The 23,389-nt window shown below is 40.3% G+C and overlaps 1 protein-coding gene across 2 annotated transcripts in view; it reads right to left on the bottom strand.

Moving 5' to 3' along the window:
• Positions 1–23,389, bottom strand: part of elmo2 (engulfment and cell motility 2) — a 52,533-nt gene that overhangs the window by 14,565 nt on the left and 14,579 nt on the right. The window contains exons 2-11 of one of the 2 annotated variants that reach the window (XM_073875799.1): positions 22,237–22,332; positions 21,275–21,315; positions 17,691–17,763; positions 16,259–16,309; positions 14,865–15,034; positions 14,652–14,751; positions 13,715–13,866; positions 5,763–5,841; positions 5,511–5,561; positions 3,092–3,214 (exon numbers count right to left, since the gene is read on the bottom strand). In XM_073875799.1, coding sequence (XP_073731900.1) covers positions 3,092–3,214; positions 5,511–5,561; positions 5,763–5,841; positions 13,715–13,866; positions 14,652–14,751; positions 14,865–15,034; positions 16,259–16,309; positions 17,691–17,763; positions 21,275–21,315; positions 22,237–22,317 — 921 coding nt within the window. In that variant the 5' untranslated portion in view covers positions 22,318–22,332. The remainder of the gene's footprint in view (positions 1–3,091; positions 3,215–5,510; positions 5,562–5,762; positions 5,842–13,714; positions 13,867–14,651; positions 14,752–14,864; positions 15,035–16,258; positions 16,310–17,690; positions 17,764–21,274; positions 21,316–22,236; positions 22,333–23,389) is intronic. The other variant, XM_073875800.1, reaches the window with a different exon arrangement.

Raw genomic sequence — 23,389 nt, 5'->3', positions numbered from 1 at the left:
CAAATTTTTTCAAGTTGTAGGTTAAAGATCAAATTCCGCAATTGGAACCCAGCATGGTGAAATTGAAAACGCTATACTGGCCAAGCTTTAACAGTACTAGGATGTGCAAAAGTGGAAGTTAAACACCAAACACATGTGAAGAAAATACCAGTAGTGGCAGTACCAGGAACAGGACCAAATCTTTTGGGAAGAGGATGGATTAAAGAATTGGGCATGAGATGGGAGACTATACATACAATCCAAGCAGGAGACAACTCAGCCTTGTGTAAAGTACTGGATCAATATGCAAAAGTGTTCAAAGAGGAACTAGGTGAATTAAAAGGTCCACCAGCAAAGATTTACGTTGACAATGAAGCTGTACCAAGATTTTTTAAAGCCAGACCCGTTCCATATGCAATGAAGGCAAAAGTGGAAGCTGAATTAGAGCGGCTCTTACGTGAAAACATCATAGAGCCAGTGAAACACTCTGAATGGGCTGCGCCAGTGGTACCTGTTTTAAAGCCAGATAACACAGTGAGACTTTGTGGTGACTACAAGTTAACAGTAAACCGTGTTTCAATCACAGAGGACTAGAAATTTGCCTGCCTATTTGAAGGACTATGAACTGAACTGAACTGAAGTAACTGATTTTTTTTAACTATGGAACCTATCTTTATTTGGGTAACTGTACCAAATATAATGGTTAATATTATGGTTATACATAACAGTAATTGATAGCTATTGTAAATTCTGGTTGTCTTACTGTTGTATTTTTTGTAAATAGGTAATTAACTATTATGTGGTAATATGCTTACTGGGTTGTGTAGTTGGGAATAATTTAAATTGGTTATTATGGGGAGGAATTATTGTAAACTTAAGGGGAAGGGTATGTTATAATGTGAGATTGTAGGAGCTGCGGCAAGTAAATATTCCTATAGGGGGCAGTCTAGTGCTGTTCAATGTAGATGTTAAAAGCAGCAAAGAAGTACTCATTTGGTCATAATGTATTCCACCTGTTATGCCTGTCTCTGCGGTGTGTTGTGGCTTGGAGACATTAAAGAACTTAGCATGATTCATTTGTGGTATTCCTCTGAAGTTAATTTTCCGGTGCAATGTCCATGGCGCGGCGCCGAAGACGCGTTTTTGCCTCATTCGCGCGTCTAGTTCGCACGAATGCCACGAATTGAGTGCCTGCCGCGGTACGCGTGAATGGTTTTTTGTGCATTTTGTGTTTGACGCGAGTTGCCGGCTGATGCCCGAGTTGAAAAATTTAAACTTTGGCGGAATTTCTCGCCACGTTAACCAATCAGGAGCCTGCTTGCTGCTGTGGCGGCAGCCCCGCCCGGAGTCACTCATTCAACATGGAGGAACGCTTGATATTGTCCGTGAGCAGTCACCCGGAGCTATACGACACAAGTTCTTATTTCTCTAGAGACAGGAATAAAAAGGACCTCGCTTGGAAGAGAGTCGGTGAGGACTTTGGGCAACCTGGTAAGTTGAAATACACATTTCACTTTTGAGTCACGTGACGTTTATCGACCCGCGTCATTTATTTTCCCCCTATAGTAAGGTTACCAAATACAAACCGGTAACTCTCTCGACAAATGCACAATCAACACCAGTCATCTTGCAAACAGACAACCACATAGCACTTGCCCCTCCCACAAGCAGCAGATTTTGCATCTGACGCGCGTGAAATGCTTGCTTTTTCTGCGTGTCTACTTCGCTCTAGATGCGCGAATGCATTCAAACTGTTCAAGCTGCAAGCTAGATGTGGTAGACGCGATTTTGACACCCGAAACGCGGTTGTTGTAAACGCAGCATAAGAAGTAAGTGAGGAAAGTCGAAAATGGTAAACCCTGAGCGTGGCTAAAGTGTAGTGATTATGAGTGCAGAGAGGTCAGTCTTGTCGCTTCACTCCCCTAACATACTATGGTGTTCAGTGCAGCTCATTAATCTTCTTCTGTGAATTTACTGCTGTCAGTTTTCTGTGCTTAAGCGCCAACATGTTGCCATTTTGTTTAATGGCAGTGGCTTCGGGGCAAGTGACCTCAGACTCAGGTGCACACTCGTCCAGAAAGTAAAGTAACCTGTGCATGCATTTTAGCCAATGAATACGCTCAAGCAGATTTGCCACTGACATTTTTTTTCTACCGAACACATAATGCAGATAAGTGCTTATACATGGTGTCATTAGTTAGTCTGTCCAACAGAGCGCTCCACTGTTTACTACGGGGTAACTATAGTAACACCAGTTAACTCTTTCACCTCACAAGAGGTCTCTTGTTCAGACATGGCAGAAAAACTCAGAGTCCAGCGTTCTCTTTACAGTAAGATATGTATTTCACAAACTAGTTAGCAACTTACCATTGAAGAAAAACTTTTCAATATTTTACAATGTTCTTACCTCAACTAAGACAAATTAATACATGCCTATCTTTTATCAATGCATGCACTTAATCTTTGCTTCGTTTTTTTTACAATGGAAGTCTATAGAGGCGTGTCGTCCATATTTTTTTACAGTCTATGATTGTGCCGAACATTTGCATTGAACATTCACGACCAGTGTAAAAAGGCCTTAAGGTTGTAATTGTGGAAGTTAAAGCCCCAATTTGGGAATGATGAATAGCAGAAAAACTGTTCAACAGTACGTGAATTTACATATTATAGCCTAAATTTAAGCCTACTATAAAAATCACATTATTGCAATACTTCAGACTGTATTACTATACTATTACAATACTAATTAACTATTAATTAACTAGAACATTGATTAATGGATACTGTCATAAACTGCTAAATGAAGTCATTATATAGTGATGTGAATGGGACACAAGTGTATTGATACAACACCACAAATCTAACCAAAATGCTCTTTTCTGTTTAAGAATTGAAGATGACTTTGATTGATTGATTTTATTTAAATCTGCTTATTTTTTTACTTTTGTCTCAGCTAGAATTACTACTTAATTGTTTGTCCTGAATAACCTTGAATTAAACTCAAAATATGTCCTGTTTTAAAGATGTGTTTTGTGATTCATACAGTATATGTAGGATTTGGTTTCACCTTATCATTCGTTTCAACTCTACAAATAAAAGAAATTGACTGTGCCTGGTCATTAGGATCCATTTTGGTCATCATGCGCTCCTCCAGAAGATTAAAGGTTAAAACCTGCAGCACGTAGAGTTGATGTGCCATCTCAGCTTTTACTGGTCGATTCCCGCGGATGATGTGCTGGACACATTTTAAAAACACAAACATATCTCCTCTGTAAAAACACACATTGCAAGCACTATGTCTCCATACACCTATATTTATGTGCATTTTGAAATATCAAAAGCATTGGATGGAAACACCAAACTGCACATAAATTCTAAAAATGCGCTTGGGAACGTATGCGCTCAAGTGAGTCGGATAAATGTCCTATCCGACAAGAAGATATGTGCATCAAAAAGTCATGTGAATTTACCTTATCTGTTTAGATGTAGAACTGTTCATATAAAATGTTTTATTAACAGTCTGTATAGTTGGTATAATAACCTTCCAGAACTATCTTTCACAACTGCATTTTGATTGGGCTGTCACTGACATGACAGCTACAATAGCCAATGACAGCGTGCAAACTTTAACCGAATATTGTGTGCTTTTATAGCTAAAACAAGACACTCACAAACATGACATGAAAGAGGAGTAATGAAGAAAGAATATCAACTTACGTATTTACGTACAAATACCTTCATATAATGTCTCATGCAAGAACTAACACACCATTAGTTTTGTCAAAAGTTAAGTTGGTTCTGAAATTTCTGTGAGATCTGTGGCCAGTTGCATAAAACTTTAAAGTTAGTCATGAATTTTTTTCTTCAAGACTGATCATAACTGTTTGAAGTATGTTACATAGAAAGATAGATTGGTCTAATTTAAATCCAAATAATAAGACTGATTAGCCCTAACTAATTGCTCTTAGTCTTAACGTCTTGGCTATGTTTATGCAACCAGCCACTTTGAAATCGTTCAGATTTCTTTTTTAATGTTAAGAATGTACTTTCAGTTCAATATCCAAAATAGCCAAGAATGTGTTTTCAGTTCAGTTTCAGTTTTAGTTCAGTGTTCAAGATGGTTATTGCTTTTTTGGATAAAAACTATTCTTGTAGTACATGTTTTAATGGACCTGTATTGTTTGCCAGATGGCAATAGTTCAAATAGATTATGTGCTGGATGATAAAAGTCATCTAGAATCTTGTGTGTTTTCTGTAGACAACAAGAGGAGAAAATATCGCCCAGGGCACGCAGTTATTGCTATGGGATGATCTGTTTTAATAACTCTTTGAATAGCCATCTAATAACCTACCGAGCTATTGCCATACCACACCAACATGCCATATGTGAGGATACTCTCAATGAAGCAGCGGTAGAGCTGTTGTGTAAGGTTTATTTTCCATAACATCCGTAGGAAGTATAGCCTCTTCTGTGCCTTCCTAACTAGTGCCGTGATATTTATCATTCATGTGAGTTCCTCTAAGATGTATGCAGGGGCGGATCTAGAAAATTATTGATGGGGTGGCAAGGGGGTGGCATGAGAACTACGAGGGGTGGCAATGAAGTAAGCATCCTTGCATGGTTGTCGTGGATACAAGAAATTATATACTGTATTTTCTATATTCGGTGTATACACTGGACCTCAAATTTTTATAAGATAAAAAAACCCGCAACAACAAATGTATAAGTACCCAAGCAGCTACCTTTAGCATCTCTACTGTAGCACCCTTTGTCTTAATACTAAGTTAATACATACATCTTACCAATATCTAAAAACACTGACTGTTACCATGATGAGCACGGTTAAACATAATGGTATATATAAATAAAATATGTTTGCCTAGTTTATATTAATGTAAAACATATTTGAAAGGCACACATATCTTTCTCTCATAACCCTCTTCTTTAATCCTTTCACTCACTTCATGATGGATTTCTGTCTTTTCACTTCTTTTTAGTTCTTTGCCATCCATATGTTTCTTTCTTTCATGACTTCATCTACTCCTCTCCCTTCCACAACATATTTTTCAGTTTTATTTGTACCTTCCACTCCCATAGTATTTGATTTTTCTATTCTTTTTGCTTAAAAAATGGAAAACCGATAGTGTGTTTGCAAATGCTGTCTATTGCCTTTGTGTTACTGTTTGTAGTGGAGTGTCCTGTCTTAATATTTTCTCGCACATACGCTGTCGTACACGGACGGTCCAGACCCTACTGATGATGAAAATGGCATCATGCGGAGCCACGAGTACGTCTCTAGTATACCTCCGGCTTTAGGAGTTACCCCTAACTTTCACAGATTTAAGAGCTAGTTTTAGCACCAAAAAACTGTATAAAATCAGGACTGACACACTCATTATTTTTAAATCAGCAAGTTAGGAGCTACTTTCAGCCTTGAGATGTTTTGTAAATACGAATCCTGAGCAATAAAGGTATTTTTGGATTTTGCTTCCAATCTCTTATTTAAGAAATATTTCTGAGATAGACTTACATTGAGTATGATGGCACGCAGGTGTTTCTGTGCCAGTGTACTTGCCATTTCCTGCAATAAACACACACACACACATAATCACAAACACACAGCCGAGGGATTCAGCAGCTCAGTTAAAGCAAACACAAAATATACTGGGAAACTCAGATACTAGGAAAAACAATACAGCTGTTTAAGATACAGATTCACAGATAGAAGTGAAAGATCAGGAGCTAACACCTGTGTCCAGGGTTAACAGAGATGTGTTGGTACCTGTCGTCTGTCCTCTGGTGTCTTGAGGAACAGGGCATTGATCAGAGCGATGGCATATGTTTGAATCTCTTGGTTAGACCTGCAGAAATAATCGTACAGACATGGTTAGCGGTATCTCGTTCTTGTCAAGTGAAAGTGTTTAACTTAGCACTGTGCAGAACAGCAGAGGAACTCAACTCAGGGTTCCCACACCTTAGTTAACTTCAAATTCAAAGGCCTTTCAAGGACTTTTCAGGTCCAATACCCTCAAATCCAAGGACTAAATGTGGGGACACATTTCAAGTGACAGCAAGGTTACATTGTTACAGTTCCCTTTCGAGGGAACTTGCGCTGCGTCACTTTGGTGACACTTGGGGCGCCTCCAGGGGTAAGTGCGTCTGAAGGTGTATATCAAATTCAACCAATGGTGAGTCTTAATGACATTTCAAGTGAACAGTTTAGCAAGTGTGCTTAAAAAGTCTAGAATTTTTATGATATTATCCTACACTACACAGGGAATAATATGGATTTTTTCCAGAAAACTTCTTGCATAAAATAGATTCAAGCACTTTTTAATGACCTTTACCTATGCATGTAAATTTTCTTGAATTCCCCCCCCAGATTCACAAACTTTCAAGGACCCATGGGAACCCTGTCAACTTCAAAACACAAGAGGTACACATTTAAACTGCAACAAATAATTTTGTGCCTCTTCATCTCAAAATTAATAATCATTAATTAATGAAGTTAATTTAACAGTGTGGTCTCACTTCAGTTAGGAAAGCCATGTCCATCACATTCTGCTATAAAACGTGAAGAGCACCTACTACGACCTGTGTCAATGTTTTGACATTGTATTTGTAATGCTATTTTTCAAGGACAAAATCAGGACCATTACTAAATTCAAACTAATTTATGATGATAAAAACTAAGGAAAACAAGAAAAAAATATTAGTGAGGGATGATTTGGGAAAAGATCCAATCAGAAATGATGTTTTTGTGGGGTAGTAAGGTCAGACGATTTAAGTGAAAGTCAAGTGCGGTAGCCCATAGCCTACTCAATTTTATCTTCTGCATTTAACCCATCCCAGTAAGTAGTAAACACAGACACACACACACACACTTCCATGTTTTGTAGTAGTAGTATATATTTTATTGTCCCCTTAGGGAAATTCTTTTTCTGTCTGTGTTCACATCTATATTTTTAAACTTGGACGGTTGTTTAAAGCTGTTCAGATTTGTTATTGCTAAAGCGCTGATTTGACAGGCAAATGACACCACACCGCATCTGCATTATAAACTGTGACAAAACTATGACTCGCATTTAAAACCAATGAATGTCACGGTTGGTATAAACCGGATAGTGGGGAAAAATAATAGAAGAACCCAAACGCAAAGGATGTATAAAATAACTAAGATTTATTTACAAATAAACTGAAACACCCACAAGGGGGTAAAACGGAAGGGAACAAAAACACTGTGCTGGAACACAAAGTAAAACAGAACACGAGAAGAACTCGGATAAGCACTGGTGAACATAAACACAGCATCTACAAACAACGCACGCACACCACACAGAGAACACAAGGGCATTAAATAGACAGCACATCAATGGGGAACAGGTGAACATAATTAATCACTTAAGACATGATTACATAAGGGAGTAGGGTAAAAGTGACAAGACACTGGGAACACGTGTTACACATACATGATGTGAAACAACACGTATTCCCACATAAAACAATGCTGCCCTGGTCCTGCCCTCTGGATAATAACCAAGATCAGGCAAGACCATGACAGCCACAAAACACTGGGAACACGTGTCACACAGATATGATGTGAACACACGTGTTCCCACGTACACACACTGTTGCCCTGACCTTGCCCACAGAACATAGACCTGAACCTATACTAAGGTCTGGCAAGATCACGACAGCAACAAGACACCGGGAACATGTGGAAGCCACACACAGAATGTGATCCCACATGTCCCCACACCGAACATGATACTGCCACGGTCCTGTCAGATGCACTCAGACCAACATCTAGCACGGATGTCCGACAGGACCGTGACAGTACCCCCCACTTAAAAGACGGATACAAGACGTCACAAACAAAAACAAACAAAAACATTAAACACGAGGAACGATAGACTTCACAACAGAAGACAACCACGACAACAATACCACAAACAACAAGGGTAAACAAACATAGGTAACAAACGGATTGGGGTGATGTAACAAAAACAATACATGATGAAGGGGAGGTGGGGAAAAAACAGGGGGAACAAAATGTCCATGGGGGACATGATTATTAAAGTCCCGCGGCTGAAAAGCCGACTGATGACGTGTCCCCGGCTGCGCCGGCGGATGACGTGTCCCCGGCTGCGCCGGCTGGTGACGTGTCTCCGGCTGCGACGGCTGGTGACGGGTCTCCGGCTGCGCCGGCTGGTGACGGGTCTCCGGCTGCGCCGGCTGGTGACGGGTCTCCGGCTGCGCCGGCTGGTGACGGGTCTCCGGCTGCGCCGGCTGGTGACGGGTCTCCGGCTGCGCCGGCTGGTGACGGGTCTCCGGCTGCGCCGGCTGGTGACGGGTCTCCGGCTGCGCCGGCTGGTGACGGGTCTCCGGCTGCGCCGGCTGGTGACGGGTCTCCGGCTGCGCCGGCTGGTGACGTGTCTCCGGCTGCGCCGGCTGGCGACGTGTCTCCGGCTGCGCCGGCTGGCGACGTGTCTCCGGCTGCGACGTGTCCCCAGCTGCGCCGGCGGGCGACGTGTCCCCGGCTGCGCCGGCGGGCGACGTGTCCCCGGCTGCGCCGGCGGGCGACGTGTCCCCGGCTGCGCCGGCGGGCGACGTGTCCCCGGCTGCGCCGGCGGGCGACGTGTCCCCGGCTGCGCCGGCGGGCGACGTGTCTCCGGCTGCACCGGCGGGCGACGTGTCTCCGGGTGTGTCGGCGAATAACGAGTCTCCGACTGCGCCGGTTCCGAGGCCCTCTTCGTCCTTCTCCTCCTCCCTTTCGACACAGGGAGTGCCGATCCGAGACTGGCCCCGGGAGTAGTATCCAGCACCGGGAAGATGGGAGTCGATCTCCCCATCCTGACAGCTCCGGTCATCATGTCCCTCATAATGGACTGAGTCTGGCGGGATCCAACCGATCCGATCGGTCGCCGCCTGGCATTACCTTCGGGCCCGCATACGAGTGGGTCATAACACTCGTAACCCGACTCATATGCGGGGCGGGATCTCCTTCCCCGTATCGCCAGGCGACTGCCAGCAAACATCCCTGCTGGGTTCAGTTTGGTGCGTGCGTTCTGTCACGGTTGGTATAAACCGGATAGTGGGGAAAAATAATAGAAGAACCCAAACGCAAAGGATGTATAAAATAACTAAGATTTATTTACAAATAAACTGAAACACCCACAAGGGGGTAAAACGGAAGGGAACAAAAACACTGTGCTGGAACACAAAGTAAAACAGAACACGAGAAGAACTCGGATAAGCACTGGTGAACATAAACACAGCATCTACAAACAACGCACGCACACCACACAGAGAACACAAGGGCATTAAATAGACAGCACATCAATGGGGAACAGGTGAACATAATTAATCACTTAAGACATGATTACATAAGGGAGTAGGGTAAAAGTGACAAGACACTGGGAACACGTGTTACACATACATGATGTGAAACAACACGTATTCCCACATAAAACAATGCTGCCCTGGTCCTGCCCTCTGGATAATAACCAAGATCAGGCAAGACCATGACAGCCACAAAACACTGGGAACACGTGTCACACAGATATGATGTGAACACACGTGTTCCCACGTACACACACTGTTGCCCTGACCTTGCCCACAGAACATAGACCTGAACCTATACTAAGGTCTGGCAAGATCACGACAGCAACAAGACACCGGGAACATGTGGAAGCCACACACAGAATGTGATCCCACATGTCCCCACACCGAACATGATACTGCCACGGTCCTGTCAGATGCACTCAGACCAACATCTAGCACGGATGTCCGACAGGACCGTGACAATGAAACGCACGCTGTGGTACTGATGGTGCAACATTCATGGTCAGATTGAAATCTGGACTAATAGCGTTGTTGTCAAACATGTTGCACTAAAGATGCTGCTGACTCATTGCATGTTGTTTTCCTTCAGAAAATAAACTCACGTAACATAAACTCATAACAATAATGATCCACGAGAAGACCTCAGCATTATAAAATATCAGTCTGTGTGTGTTCATCTAACACAGTCTCACCCCATGTCGTCAATATTTGACGACACTTGACCATTCATCAATATGTGACGCTGAGGGTATACCTTTCGCGTCATTTTTTGACGAACTGGGGACTTCAATACTATTACGTCCATTGCATTCTCTTCTCCTATTTTCTTAACATTTTCGCGTCGGTTTAGGGTTAGATTACGCAAAATTAAACAGTGTACGCGAAATTAAACAGTGTACGCGAAATTAAACAGTTGTCACCTGGCGTTGGGGTTAGAGTTAGGTTTGGGTAGGGATGTCATTATGTAAATCTAACCCTAAACCGACGCGAAAATGGTAAGAAAATAGGAGAAGAGAATGCAACGGACGTAATAGTATTGAAGTCCCCAGTTCGTCAAAAAATGACGCGAAAGGTATACCCTCCGCGTCACATATTGACGAATGGTCAAGTGTCGTCAAATATTGACGACATGGGGTGAGACTGGGTTGGTTCATCACCTGCAGAAACACACAGAGTAGCAAAAAGAAGCGTTTGCAAAGCACTCAACTTAAAAAAATCACCTGATGACCAGATACTGGATGAAATTACTGTACGTCTGCACTGACATCATTTTCATAAACTGAAAGCTCAGGTTCAGGAAAATGTGCCCACAGTTTCACAGTAAAATGTGAAACTGTAAAATGTTTCACAGTAAAATGAAAATGTATTACACTGCAAATACCTAAAATAATTAAATGAAATCTACATTAACAAAAAATACAAAAACAATTATGCATGTAGAACAACAGCATGTATAATAGTGCTAATGTACTGTCTGAACATAGTATGGCTTTGTGACAATATGCTTTACTCCGTTTTGCATTGTGCATAATATAATAAAGCAGCTTCTTATACCTTAGAGATTACATAAATATCTCTCTTTTACAAATGTACTATTAGGGGGTCCCTGCTCCATGCCTCTCTTATCTAAGGGGCTCCTGCCTCGAAAAACATTGAAGACCCCTGATCTAGATTATTAAGCAATTTAGCAAACACACATTTTTATCCTATAAAACATTTATTCACTTGTCATGAGATTGTGTCCACAATTCCCACTTGGCCATTTGGCCGATCGAGGACAGACTTTGTTAAGCTGTATGTAGATTGATTGGGCACTAAAATCCCTCAAAAGTGGTATGCAGACGTGAAGTTAAGCTCTAAAACTGTGGTTCTGTCGACCTCAAAAACTCACGACTGTACGTATGCTTAAAGTGGACGTGCTGTGATGAAAACATACAATAACACTGCGACTCACAAGATGGAAAAGAGGAAAACAGATCTCTCATGAGAGAGAGAGAGAGAGAGAAGCCGCAGCGTGTGCACGTGCCACCCTCTTGGATCAACATCCAAGTAAAGTTGTACACTCAACAGCGAGCAGCTACCTTTTGGTCTCGTACACACTGCAAACTTTCGGGAGTGACAACCGCATTAAAATGCGGGAGTGAATCCCCTAAATGTTCGTTTCATGTCTGTACGGAACAAGACTCACTCCCGAAAATGTGATGATTGACACAGAAATAACCATAGCAACGTTCTGCCGTCTCGTGTGCTTATCACTCACAGCTTTGACTAAAATAATAACAGCATTGTGTTTTGCAATAAACCTCCGTCTTGGCCTTGTGATTTTACGCTTTTGTGAGGCTGCATATTAAAGCATGTTAAAGGCCACTAAATGCCCCAAAATGCTAAAAAAATAATGCTTATTATAAAACAACAAAGTCCTGCACACTTTGTGTGAGAAAATGAAAAAAATCTCTACACAGAGTTTACAAGAGATTCAATTATTTCTATATATCTGGGGTAGGGATGTTAACAATTAATCGATCTTCGATTAATTGTCGATAAGAATTAAATCGATAAAACTTAACGATTGTCGAAAAAGCAAGCACATGTGTCCGGCGCCTGCGCAAAGCACATACACAGCTGGTGAAAAAACTAACCAAGCGCGAAGAAGTTAAACTAGCCATGATCACAATGATGCTCAATGCCAAACACACACTTGGGCTTTTTAACCTCATTTGAGACGAGGCTGGCTGCTAACGCAATGAAATGGCATCCGCAGTGGATCTGAAAGGGTCCGATGCCGAAAATCTAAACACAGTTGGATCCTGAAAGCAAAGACCCTCTTCAGGGAAGCCTGCAAGATTAGCATGGCTACGCTGCTAACGCTGCTTTACACAGGGAAGTCGTCCAGAAGCCGTTTTTAATAAACAGATTAAAATGAAAAACTTAAATTCTGGCAAGAAACTGTTAAATGTAAACTGTAACTGACTGTCGTTACACTCTGAACGCCCACAACATATAGTATATCATTGATCATCATCATGACTGGCTGAGGCGCTACACGCTAAACACTGTTGCGGGTTTTCTAATGGAAGGTTGAAGTCTTCATAACATAAGCATCTTTGCTGAAAGTACGCCGCAGGTCTAAAGCTGAGGTAATGACGGGAAAAGTGCCCTTTCGTGTGCTTCTTGGATATAATTACAACAAGCGGTGTATCCACGACTCAGAAAGCGAGCTGAACAACTAGAAAAATAACACTTGATGATAATGAAACTTTTATTTTGTCATGGATGCATGCGACTGTGCGGAGTGCCCGTTATGAGGCGGAGTTTACTGTGTCTATTAGTCATTATATTTCGTTACGAGATTAAATTGATGATTTTTATCATCTACATTGACTCATTTTACAATCCCACTAGCATATTATTTAGACAAAATAAAATCTTTTTAATTCGCGTAAGGAAGCTGGCGTTTTTATGCACACTTTTATGTCATTGGCTATATGCCACTGCTGTAATGGCTTATTGCACTATTACTGTTAACGATTATTCGATTGATTGATCGTTAATTTAAATGATCATCGAATATGGGAAAATGCATAATTTGGCATCTCTAATCTGGGGGGTCTTTCTACTTACTGTATATTTTTGTATATGGCGCTATTACAATGACTACTTAATTTTATAATTGATGTAATAAGAAGTATCCCTGTAAATTTGACACTGATTTTAGTTATATCAAATTTTTTTTAGCATGTTGTGACAAATCAATTTTCTGCTATTATGTCATTTTTCAAGATATTCAATATTCTTTTGCAATTTATTATCACGTATGTTTAAAAATTACTATAGCCAACTTTCAAGCAACCATATTGTACAGTCACTTACGCTTAACTTAATTACAGTTTAACTAAACCTGTTACATTTTAAGTTAACTAATTGTTTTCATTTTGTCGACTAAACTAGAGAAAGTAAGCCAATGCATATGACTAAAATATGACTAAAACTAAAGTGCAAAATGAACAATGGTGCTGTGATGAAACTATGACATAAGCAGACCAACAATCACAACTATAATTGGATGATAAATAATCTGTCAAGTTCACAAAATTCCTTGACCTATTAACTGAACTGAACTTATCATTTAAGACAAATTATTATATCCTTTATAATGAGCTCCTGATGATAGATCAGATTCAAGTCGTCCGTATAAGAACCAGTTATAGGTTCAACATTTGGGGTTAAATTCTTATGAAAAAGTCAACATTTAAGTCAAACCTGCGGTCCAGATCCATGTTGAGTTCCTCTGCAGAGCTTCAGTTGTCATGCATGCTTGTGTGCGTGCAAGAATGCATGTGCTCTAGTGAAAGCGTGTGCATGTGTGTATGTGTGCGTGTATGCGCTCACACTTGCAGGTGAGAGATGAGCTGTCCCACAGTGATCTCCTGAGCCACACGCTGGTACAGACTATGACTGTTTAACACCATGCTCTCCAGGATGGCCAGCGAGCGCTGCAGAATGGACACATCCACCATGGGCTGGTTCACATAACCCGTAATCTACGATACACAACAGAACCCTTAATCACACCTTTGATCATCTTTATTAAAAACCTCATCAGATTCATTAGCATTTAAGTGTAAGAAATGATTAGGTTTGATCAGAAACTTTTGTTCAATGAAAACCGCCCGCTCTGGGAAACATCGGGGAACCTTGGGTGTAACCTAGATGGCCTAGGTTCAGTCACCATTTTAAGAGGTTTTTAAGAAGTTTCTGTAAGTGGCAGCACACAATCTGTGTGTACATTATTATATATGGAAGCATTCAATTGCGAAAACTGAAACTGCATGTAACTGCAGTATAGAAGGACCTAGCCGGAGTCTTACAGTATGTAAACAAATGCATGGATGCCCACATTCACTTCCTTACTGGGTCTTCTGGATCACTTAGGGTGGCCATTTGTGCCAGTTCCGCCGGAAACGTCCCGAACATGTTTTTGGGTTCGTTCTCCGGAAGTCGCGTTGGTCAACCGCATACGTCATCAAGGCTTAATATTTCGGGTTTAATTTCAGAAAAGCAACCGTTACATTTCAAGGTAAGAATTAAACTACAATGATTGTATGTCTTAAAAGAAATAAATCTTAAATTTCTAATGTATTTTAACTGAAATGTGAGAACCTCGATTACGTATGCAGTCGAGCAACGCGACTTCCGGAGAATGAACCCGAAAACATGTTCGGGACGTGTCCAGCGGAACTGGCACGAATGGCCACCCTAGGATCACTGGATCCCTGATTTGTTAAGTTTTAGAGATTATGAAGACTTATATGAATGTATAACTTACCTGTTTAATGAAGGAAACAGATATGAGGTCCCAGGAAACAATGCCGTGATCCATCAGCTCTAGAAATGCTGTGAGAGTGAACGCCAACATCTCTCCAAAACTACACACACAAAATATTTGGCTCTGTAAAGCTTGTGCGACAGCAATCGGAACAAGTGTAACGAGTAGATAATCTCATAAAGAAGGTCATTATTTCTGATTATATTTATTTACTGTGTGCCACTCTCAACCAGACGTGCCAGCGTTCCCAAGCCTTCCATGTTAATGAATTCAGCAGCAAACGTTGGGTCAGCTGAGAGTTTAGCGAGCTCCTTCAAAGCCTCCAGACGGGCATCGATCCCATGAGACTGGATTCTCTCCAGCAGCTGTCGAGCGGCGCGCATCTAAAGCACAAAACATTACACTTTACAAACACTTATTGGAGAAGTGGTCTCGACACTATTTTTACATTTTCTGCATTGTCTGAAAACCTACGAAATGAAAAAAAGTGGAAATGTTCAAGAGAACTGAGTTTACTGACCAAACTAAACAAAAAAGTAAAAGACAGAGATGTGTGGAAGTGTGCGAGTGAAGATTCATTTAATAATCAGACTATTTCTCTGTCATCATTTCTGTTGTGTATTTAGTTGACATTAAGTCCATCAACTCTAAATAATTATAATTTCTCACTGATCTGTAAATAAAGTCGGACTACATTATGACTGAGATGAAACACAGCATGCTAAGACTGAAGAAAGACAGGATTGTGTCCCAGCAAACAGAGCAAGTTCTGATGATGTCATCAAATGACTTTTGGTCAGCGTGACGTTACTATAACAATGACGTCTCGGTAAACTTCCATTTATTCAAATCTTGGCTTAAATTCCAGAAAAATTATGGCCACATCCTCAAATAACGTCATTAATAAATCCCAGGGAGAAGTGAACGGTGTAGAGAGGTGGCATACCAGTCTCAAGATAACTTATGAAGATACTGGTACACTGATGTAATTTTATCAATCTATTTGGTTACATGAAAATGTTATATTATAATGTATTATAATGGGAAAATTAGGATTACAGTAATGGCAACATGTTACGGTATATCTTTGACTTTTCTCAGATGATAAATATAAATCAGGGTTTAATTAGTGTAAAAACTGAAATCTTTTGCTTTAGTGTTCGCTCTTCAACAGCTGTTTATCAAAAACATCCTCAATTTTCTTTATAACTTAATAACTTACAGATGTGAACTAAAACTAAATATTTCAGTGTTTTTCAAAAGCTAAACCAGGAGGCAGGGGTCCACTATGGGATGATGTAGAGAGACGAGGAGGATGATGGATACAATAAACTTAGAACTTTAATAAATACAATGCCTAATCACACACACACACACACACACACACACACACACACACACACACACACACGCACGCAGCATAACATCAATGGAGATCGGACAAAGACTGAAACCAAGGCAGTATACTAAGAAACACGGGTGATGACGATTAAGGTGATTAAACTTACAAACAACAGGTGCAGACAATGAGCACTAAATTACGTTTATATTATGTTTACTAAAAAGTTAATGTTAAGAAGTTATCAGTTTCAAGTTATCAGACTTACAGGTGAGATGGCTAATCGAAGTATGGTCCCATTTTTTATATCACCACGGCTCTGGAAATGAAAACAAAATTAAAATTAGTGCAAAAAACTTTATGTTCTCAAAAAAAAAGAAACATAAGATCTCATAATAATGAGTTAACAATTAGCCAACTGTATTTATAAGTTCACTTTAATTTTTTGAAATAGCACTAACATGTTTATTATTATTATTATTATTATTATTATTTTGTTTTGCTTTGCTTTTTTGCTGATGAGTTGAATCAAGTGTATAAGATGAGGGACTAGGAATCCTGCATGAACCTGCACTAGATAACATTACACTACACATAAACCAACACAATACCACTAGAGACCCATAGAGATCATTATATCCAATGATATTTGTGTGTTGGGCCATGTAAAACCATAGTATTACTATGGTATTCTAAAGTGAGTACTATGTGAATACAATATAATAAACCACATTTAAGCAAGGGTTGTGAACCTATGGATCAGTTTATAACACATGACTGCAACTTATTCATATGAGCCGTTAACTCTTTCCCCGCCACTGAATAATTAAAGCAACACTACAGAGTTTTTGCTCTTTGCTCCCCCTACAGGTTAGAAGCGTAATTGTCCATTACCACTGTCGTAAATTCTGCAGCAATGCCGGCACTGATTGGATTGTAGGTCTGCCGTAAAGCAAGTTTTTGTAGTTTTCACTCGAACTACAGGACCGCGACCCGACGGTTGGAAACTTCTTTAGTGCGGTTTTGGCCGATAGAGGGCTGCAAAGCGAATGTGAAAGAGCCGTCACCCTGTTTCGAGTGGATGAACGACTGAAACTTTGGAAACGTTATTTTAAGGTAAAAAAAACTCTTTGGTGTTGCTTTAACTTTGATGTTGAAAACGCTTCTCTGCCAATGATGAGTATTTCTGGCTTTCCGCAATACCACTATTATCCACAACTTATAAAACCCGGAAGTATCGCCTTAGGCCCTAGGTTATATATCTTAAGAAGAACATTTTCTGGAAAGCATTAAACTTTTTATGAAAATCATGAAAAATGCTGCCGCTGGCTGGCAACTTTTCTCAAAAATGTTGGCGGGGAAAGAGTAAACCAATTTGACTGAAACGGTTTGAACAAATCAATTATTTTATAAAGTTGATGTACAGGACTAAAAAAGCAGACACTACAGACATATAAAACTTATATTTATTAATATTGTATATTTGTTTAGTAGTTGCTTTTCAGTGTTCTTGTTGCATCAACAGGGCTTTGATCAGCGAATGTTATCAGCGTGCAATGCACTGCACATGTGTCAAGCCATTTGAATTGTATGTTCTGACATATGTTGAGTTTAGCCTTTGCAAGCATACAGAAAGTCAAATACTTAAGCTAAACAGTAAACATGCACCTATGTGTTTATGATGTATGTAAGCCGTTTACCTGTTCAGTAATATAAAGCTGTTGACCATCAGCGTAACGCAGGGCAAACTGCTCTGAGCCCGACAGAGACCAACTGCAAACATCACCACACAGAATTACAATAAATACTCAACACCTATAGAGGCAGACATGATGAACGAACCAAACATTGGGTTTATGTTTCAAGAAAAAGGTGTTTTGTTTCTTTAGATGATGAAACCACAAATATATTGTTGATAATAAAGTAACTGCCACACCATAGTTGATGGAAAGCATCCCATTTCAGGATGTAATATAAAGGAGGCACTGGTGGGCTTTTCAAGCAAAACAAAAAATACTTGTCAGTGTTTCCCCTACCATTATATAAGGGGGGCGCCCCGCTCTCCTTACGGCTTGACCCGCCCCCCTTGAAGGTCAAGTAAATTTGATTTGATTTTCTTTGAAGTGCCAGAGAACAATTTGTTATTTTAATAAACAAACTAAACAGCCCTCAAGTAATATGTTATTTATCTTTTTTCCACGATGGCACGATTCTGTCAGTGTTTGCGCGTTTACTTACAATTATCCAATTGAGTGCGCACATTTATATTTTACTGTTGGGCTTAATTTACTGCGCATGCTCTCTCTCTCTGTGCAGCGCGCGCCTCTCTCTCCCATAACTGGTGACGGTGTTTTGAAAGTCCGCCTCCGTATACTTTATTTTTCTGCGTAAACATCAACAGTCATGGATGTTACTAACAGAGAAGACGACTGATCGAGTTTATATTGACTTTCCCACACACACGCGCGCATTCTCTCCCTCTCTCATGCTATATATGCCCGCGCCGCGCACGTGTTTCGTAGTTACTCTGTGTAACAGTAACATTGTATGCTGTCATATTTCTGAATTTGCAAATGACGAGAATCGGGCGGCGCAATTGCCGCGAAAACACGCGCTTTTCCCTTTAAACACGTTTTCGCGCAAGTTGAAAATATGCAGCTCAAGCGAAAAAATCAGAGCAGCTTCAAGAACGCGCACGCAGGATCTTTTGACATTGTAGAGGAGAGAGAGAAAGAGAGAGAGAGAGAGAGAGAGAGAGAGAGAGAAGAGAGAGAGAGAGAGGTAAGAATGGTGCCCACGTTGAGAGAACTTAATAGAAGACTAAAGTATGTATGTCGTTCATCTAATTACAGTATGTTAACTGGATAACACTGGATATAACTCATTGTATAGTTTAGTAAAATAATGTATTTTGATTACACAAATCAAACCTATAGTGACTGTTTTACTATCTGCTGACCAGCATAGGGAATCTCTATGGCTAATTTCTAAGACATGTTGTTGATACAGTACTGTGTGTTGTACCTTTTCTTGATAATTAAGTCTTTTGGGGTAGCATCTTATGCCTAGAATTAGTCAAGGAGCTTGATTCTTTTAACTTCCTTCAAAGTTTGATCAATTGTGCATAATGACATGTGCAACAAATGGATATAGGGTGTCAAACTCATAGACTTGCATCATTTAAGACGCTCTTTTTAAAATATTTTGGGTCAACCTCTGACACAGATCAGAAGTCCAGAATGTCATTGAAACACACCAGTGGCTTTGCTGTCATCAGGATTAAACATGTTACACCTCGAAGTACCCCTCCCCACAGGGATCCCACATAACATATCACAATGTAACCCCTGTATATACATACCCAACCAAACCCCCAAATAACCCCTGTATATACATACCCAACCAACCACCCCCCCCCCAAAGATGTAAACCTAGGGGAAACACTGCTTGTCTACTGTCTGATACATAGTCTACTCTGCACAGTGTTCAGATTAATTAAAAACCTTCCTGTGTATCTAATTCATTCTCGGCATATCTGTTTACATCAGGGGTCTCCAACACGTCGCTCGCGAGCTACTGGTAGCTCGTCTCTTAAAGGTGTAGCGGAAGATTTTCTCGAATTTTAGAAAAGAACCGCCTTCTCCACTTTTTTATAAAATGCAATTGTGCAACACTGCTGATTGACAACTTGGAGGACCAATAGTCTTGATGATCCACCCGGAAGAAGAAAATCCTCCGCTATACCTTTAATTGCAGGTAGCTCGCTTGTGGGTTTATTTATTTATTTATTTTCTGTGGTTCTTATGACGCATGTGGATGTCTGGTTAGTGTTACGAGCGCCTGTGGTAGTAAAGACTGGGTGCGTGTCGCGTTGAGCGGTATAGACCGGCGTATCATATGACATCAGTAATTTAACATGTACGATTCAAAAACAAATAGATAAGTCCGCGCACCGGCGCCGCTGCAACCGGCCGATTCGCGCAACGCTTTGAAGCCCGCGCGCGGCAACCGGCCGATCCGCCCAATGCTGTGAAGCCCGCGCCACGGGAACCGGACGATCCGCGCAACGCTGTTAAGCCTGACACACCTCGAGTCGAGGCACTATAGTTAAAAAGGATGCCGTGGTTTTCGGATTCACTTTTGATAAAACGAAAATACAGTCGTCATCACAAGTTCAATGGGTTATCATCTCATACTTAAACATCAAATGTCAAGAGATAGCCTACCAAGAGAGCCATACGAGCATTATATCTTGACTGAGAACAGGTGAGAGTACGACATGACACAGCTATGGTTAATCGCTAAAATGATAGCAAAAGACTTAAAGCTGCTTAATATTATGAAGCTTGTGCTTTGACTGGACGTGTTTAAAAGCATGCTGATGATGCGCATCCACAACAGGAGTTAAACTTTCTGTCCAGTACATAACTTAGTTTAAGTCTTGCATTTTGTGCAGATGCACGTTATATAATACATTTATGTTGTATTAAGGCTTAATATTATGTAAAGCGCATCAGTCTGTTTTTTTTATAACCCTTTAGTTTCACTTCATCACCCATCTTTTCCTGTTAGAGGTTTATGTAAAAAAACATTTATTTCATTAATAATCTAGTATGGGTTCATTTTTCTGTCATAGTTTCTTTAAAATAAAGTTTTATTTGAGTGTTTTTAATAAAAATATTTTCATTTTCAAAATGACGCCCTTTTCACTGCCCCGCCCTCAGTTAATCCAGTTTCAGACCTATGGATTAATCGAAATGAAAAAATGACATACATGCACATTACTATTATTATGAATCCAAAAGCAGTAAATATTCTGTGTATGTTTGGATCATCTTTCAAAATCTGATCTTTAATAAATTATTTTTTTATTCAAAACGTGTTTTTTTTGAAGAATCCTACCCATATCTTAGAGGTGATAAAAAAGTATAAATAAAGACAACATGAAAGTTTTTTGTTGTTGTCTAAAAAGGTTCTTTCATTTGATGGACCGTATGTTTATGTTTAAAGAAAAGCATTTTCTGGAAGGTATTAAAATTTTGTGGGGAAAAAAATGCTGGCACTGGCTGGCAACTTTTAAAAAAAATGCTGGCGGGGATAGAGTTCAAATCACAGTGAGTTAATAGACAGGTGTCTATTAACTCACTAATATACGTGACACAAGTAGCTCTCGACCACTTTTATTTTTTAGAAAGTAGCTCTCCAGTGAAAAAAGGTTGGAGACCCCTGGTTTACATCATACTACAGTACAGGCTTGATCAACTGAGAAGAGTTCAGAACTTACCCATCGCACACTTCTCTAATGATGGATGACAACGGCTTTTTCTGCAACATACAAGATAAACTTGTTATAAAAGTGTGTAACGAAAACAAATGCTAAAACCAAAACCCTTTAGTCTGCTCTAAAAAGTATGCTAGCATTGGTTTAAATATGTCATGGCACACATTATCAAATTTCTCTGATTTTCTTCAGTTTATGGTGTTGAGGTTCCAGAACCTCCTGCCCAGCACATAAAGAGCATTAACTTAAACTCTTTCTCTGTTTCCTTTCATTTGTGATGAGAGCAGAGGACAGACAGCACATCAATGTCTTTATCCACACAGGGCAGGACAAAAGTTGCAGACAAAAGAGCAAATCGCAAGGGCTGCAACAACTAATTGATCAAATCTATAAGAATCAACGTTGTCAACTAATTTCATAATCAATTAGTTTTTCTGTGACGTCACATGCTCCTGTACCACTGTGGACAACGCAGACATGCTACGCTTATAATTAAAGTCAAGTGCTGTTTCTTCATACTGTACAACGCAAGCTGCACATTTATCAGACGCTGCTTCTTCTCACCGTGTGACCAGCTTGGTTTAAAGCAACCTTGCGGTGGAGATCTGAACTTCTTCTGCAGGTTAATGTTTTTTTGCTGGTTGTTGGTGTTTGGGCTGTGATTAGTCATTGGGATGCTTTTGGACTAATTTTGAATGGCCAACTCAGCATTTGTGTAACTGAATGTGTGAGCATGTGGCCATCCACTCTGTCGGCAGCTTTTTCCAGTTACAGATATGTGAGTGACCGTACGGCCGGATTTACGCCTCCCTCACTCATTCTAAAATCACCAATGGTGGAATGATACCCAAAGGTTATGAAATGGTGAATCGGTTACAGTGCTGAAACTGGTGGAATATCTCACAACTATCTGCCAATCAGATTCAAGAATCAGAAAGAACTGTTGTATAAAAAAATATAATAACCTGGTCAATTTCAATGAGTTGAGCATTCGCGCCCGGCCATTCAATGGCCACCTTCACAATGTCTGACGTCTGAGGTGGCATGGCTGGCGTTTGCTCCTGATGGGTAAAACAGAAACACATAAAAATAAATAATCAACTACAGCTCACATTTAAAACAGTTGTTATCCAATAAGTCAGAACTGATGTTTCACATCATTTACTCATCTTTATGCCATTCCAGATGTATATGACTTAATTTCCTCAGTTGAACACAAACTGAGGGTTTTATGTTAAAATGTTGGCGTGTTATCTTCTTATTATATAAAAGAAAAACTGGGGAAGCTCCAAAAGCACAAACACTCATCAATAAAGTTTTAATGAGTTTTAGTCTAAATGACTCCAGTGGGTACATAACTGTCTGAAGTGAAACCAGGGGCCTCATTTATAAAATGCTGTGTAAAAACCATCCTACATTTGATCTTACAATCATTTAACAAAAATGCGTACGTGTCATTCATAAACCAAACGTACGCACAGAAAATGCGCGTACCCCTTTCAAATCTATAAATCGCAAATTAACTTGAACTTGTGCGTGCAGGCCGAGCTGTTTCAGATCTCCGCCTTTAAACGATGCGTAATTAATGTCAGACATATAAAAGAGCGCATGTCAACGTTTAAACCCAGTTTCAAACAGCAAGAATGGCTTATGTTTCCAAAAACCAGCAGCAATCAGACAAGCAAAAGTGCGTACGTCTGCTCAGACCCTGGCGTGGGGCTAAGCACTTTTCCACGTCTATAAATATGGACTTTGCCGTGGATTTTTGCCTACGCACACTTTAAGATCAAATCTGTGTGTACCCATGCTTTATAAATGAGGCCCCATATGTTTGTAAGGATTAACAAGTTACTTAGAATGACAATTTGTAATGTTATGGTGAAGGTTTGGGTGACCCTCTTATAAAAATTAACCATGGCTTTACATTGGCCAAATCAAACACAGAACCATGAATCTGCCGACTCTCTCCCACATTTACTCCAACAGAGTGGCAAAGAAGGCCCAATCCATTGTAGCTGACCCGAGCCACCCCCTGTCCTGCCAGTTTAAGTTGTTTCCTTCAGGCCGTAAGTACTCTATGCCTAGATGCAGGTCCAATAGACTCAGAAATTATTTTAT

Source organism: Misgurnus anguillicaudatus, chromosome 14 (genome assembly GCF_027580225.2).
Source record: "Misgurnus anguillicaudatus chromosome 14, ASM2758022v2, whole genome shotgun sequence".
Classification (NCBI taxonomy): Eukaryota; Metazoa; Chordata; class Actinopteri; order Cypriniformes; family Cobitidae; genus Misgurnus; species Misgurnus anguillicaudatus.
This window is presented reverse-complemented; position numbering and strand designations above follow the sequence as displayed.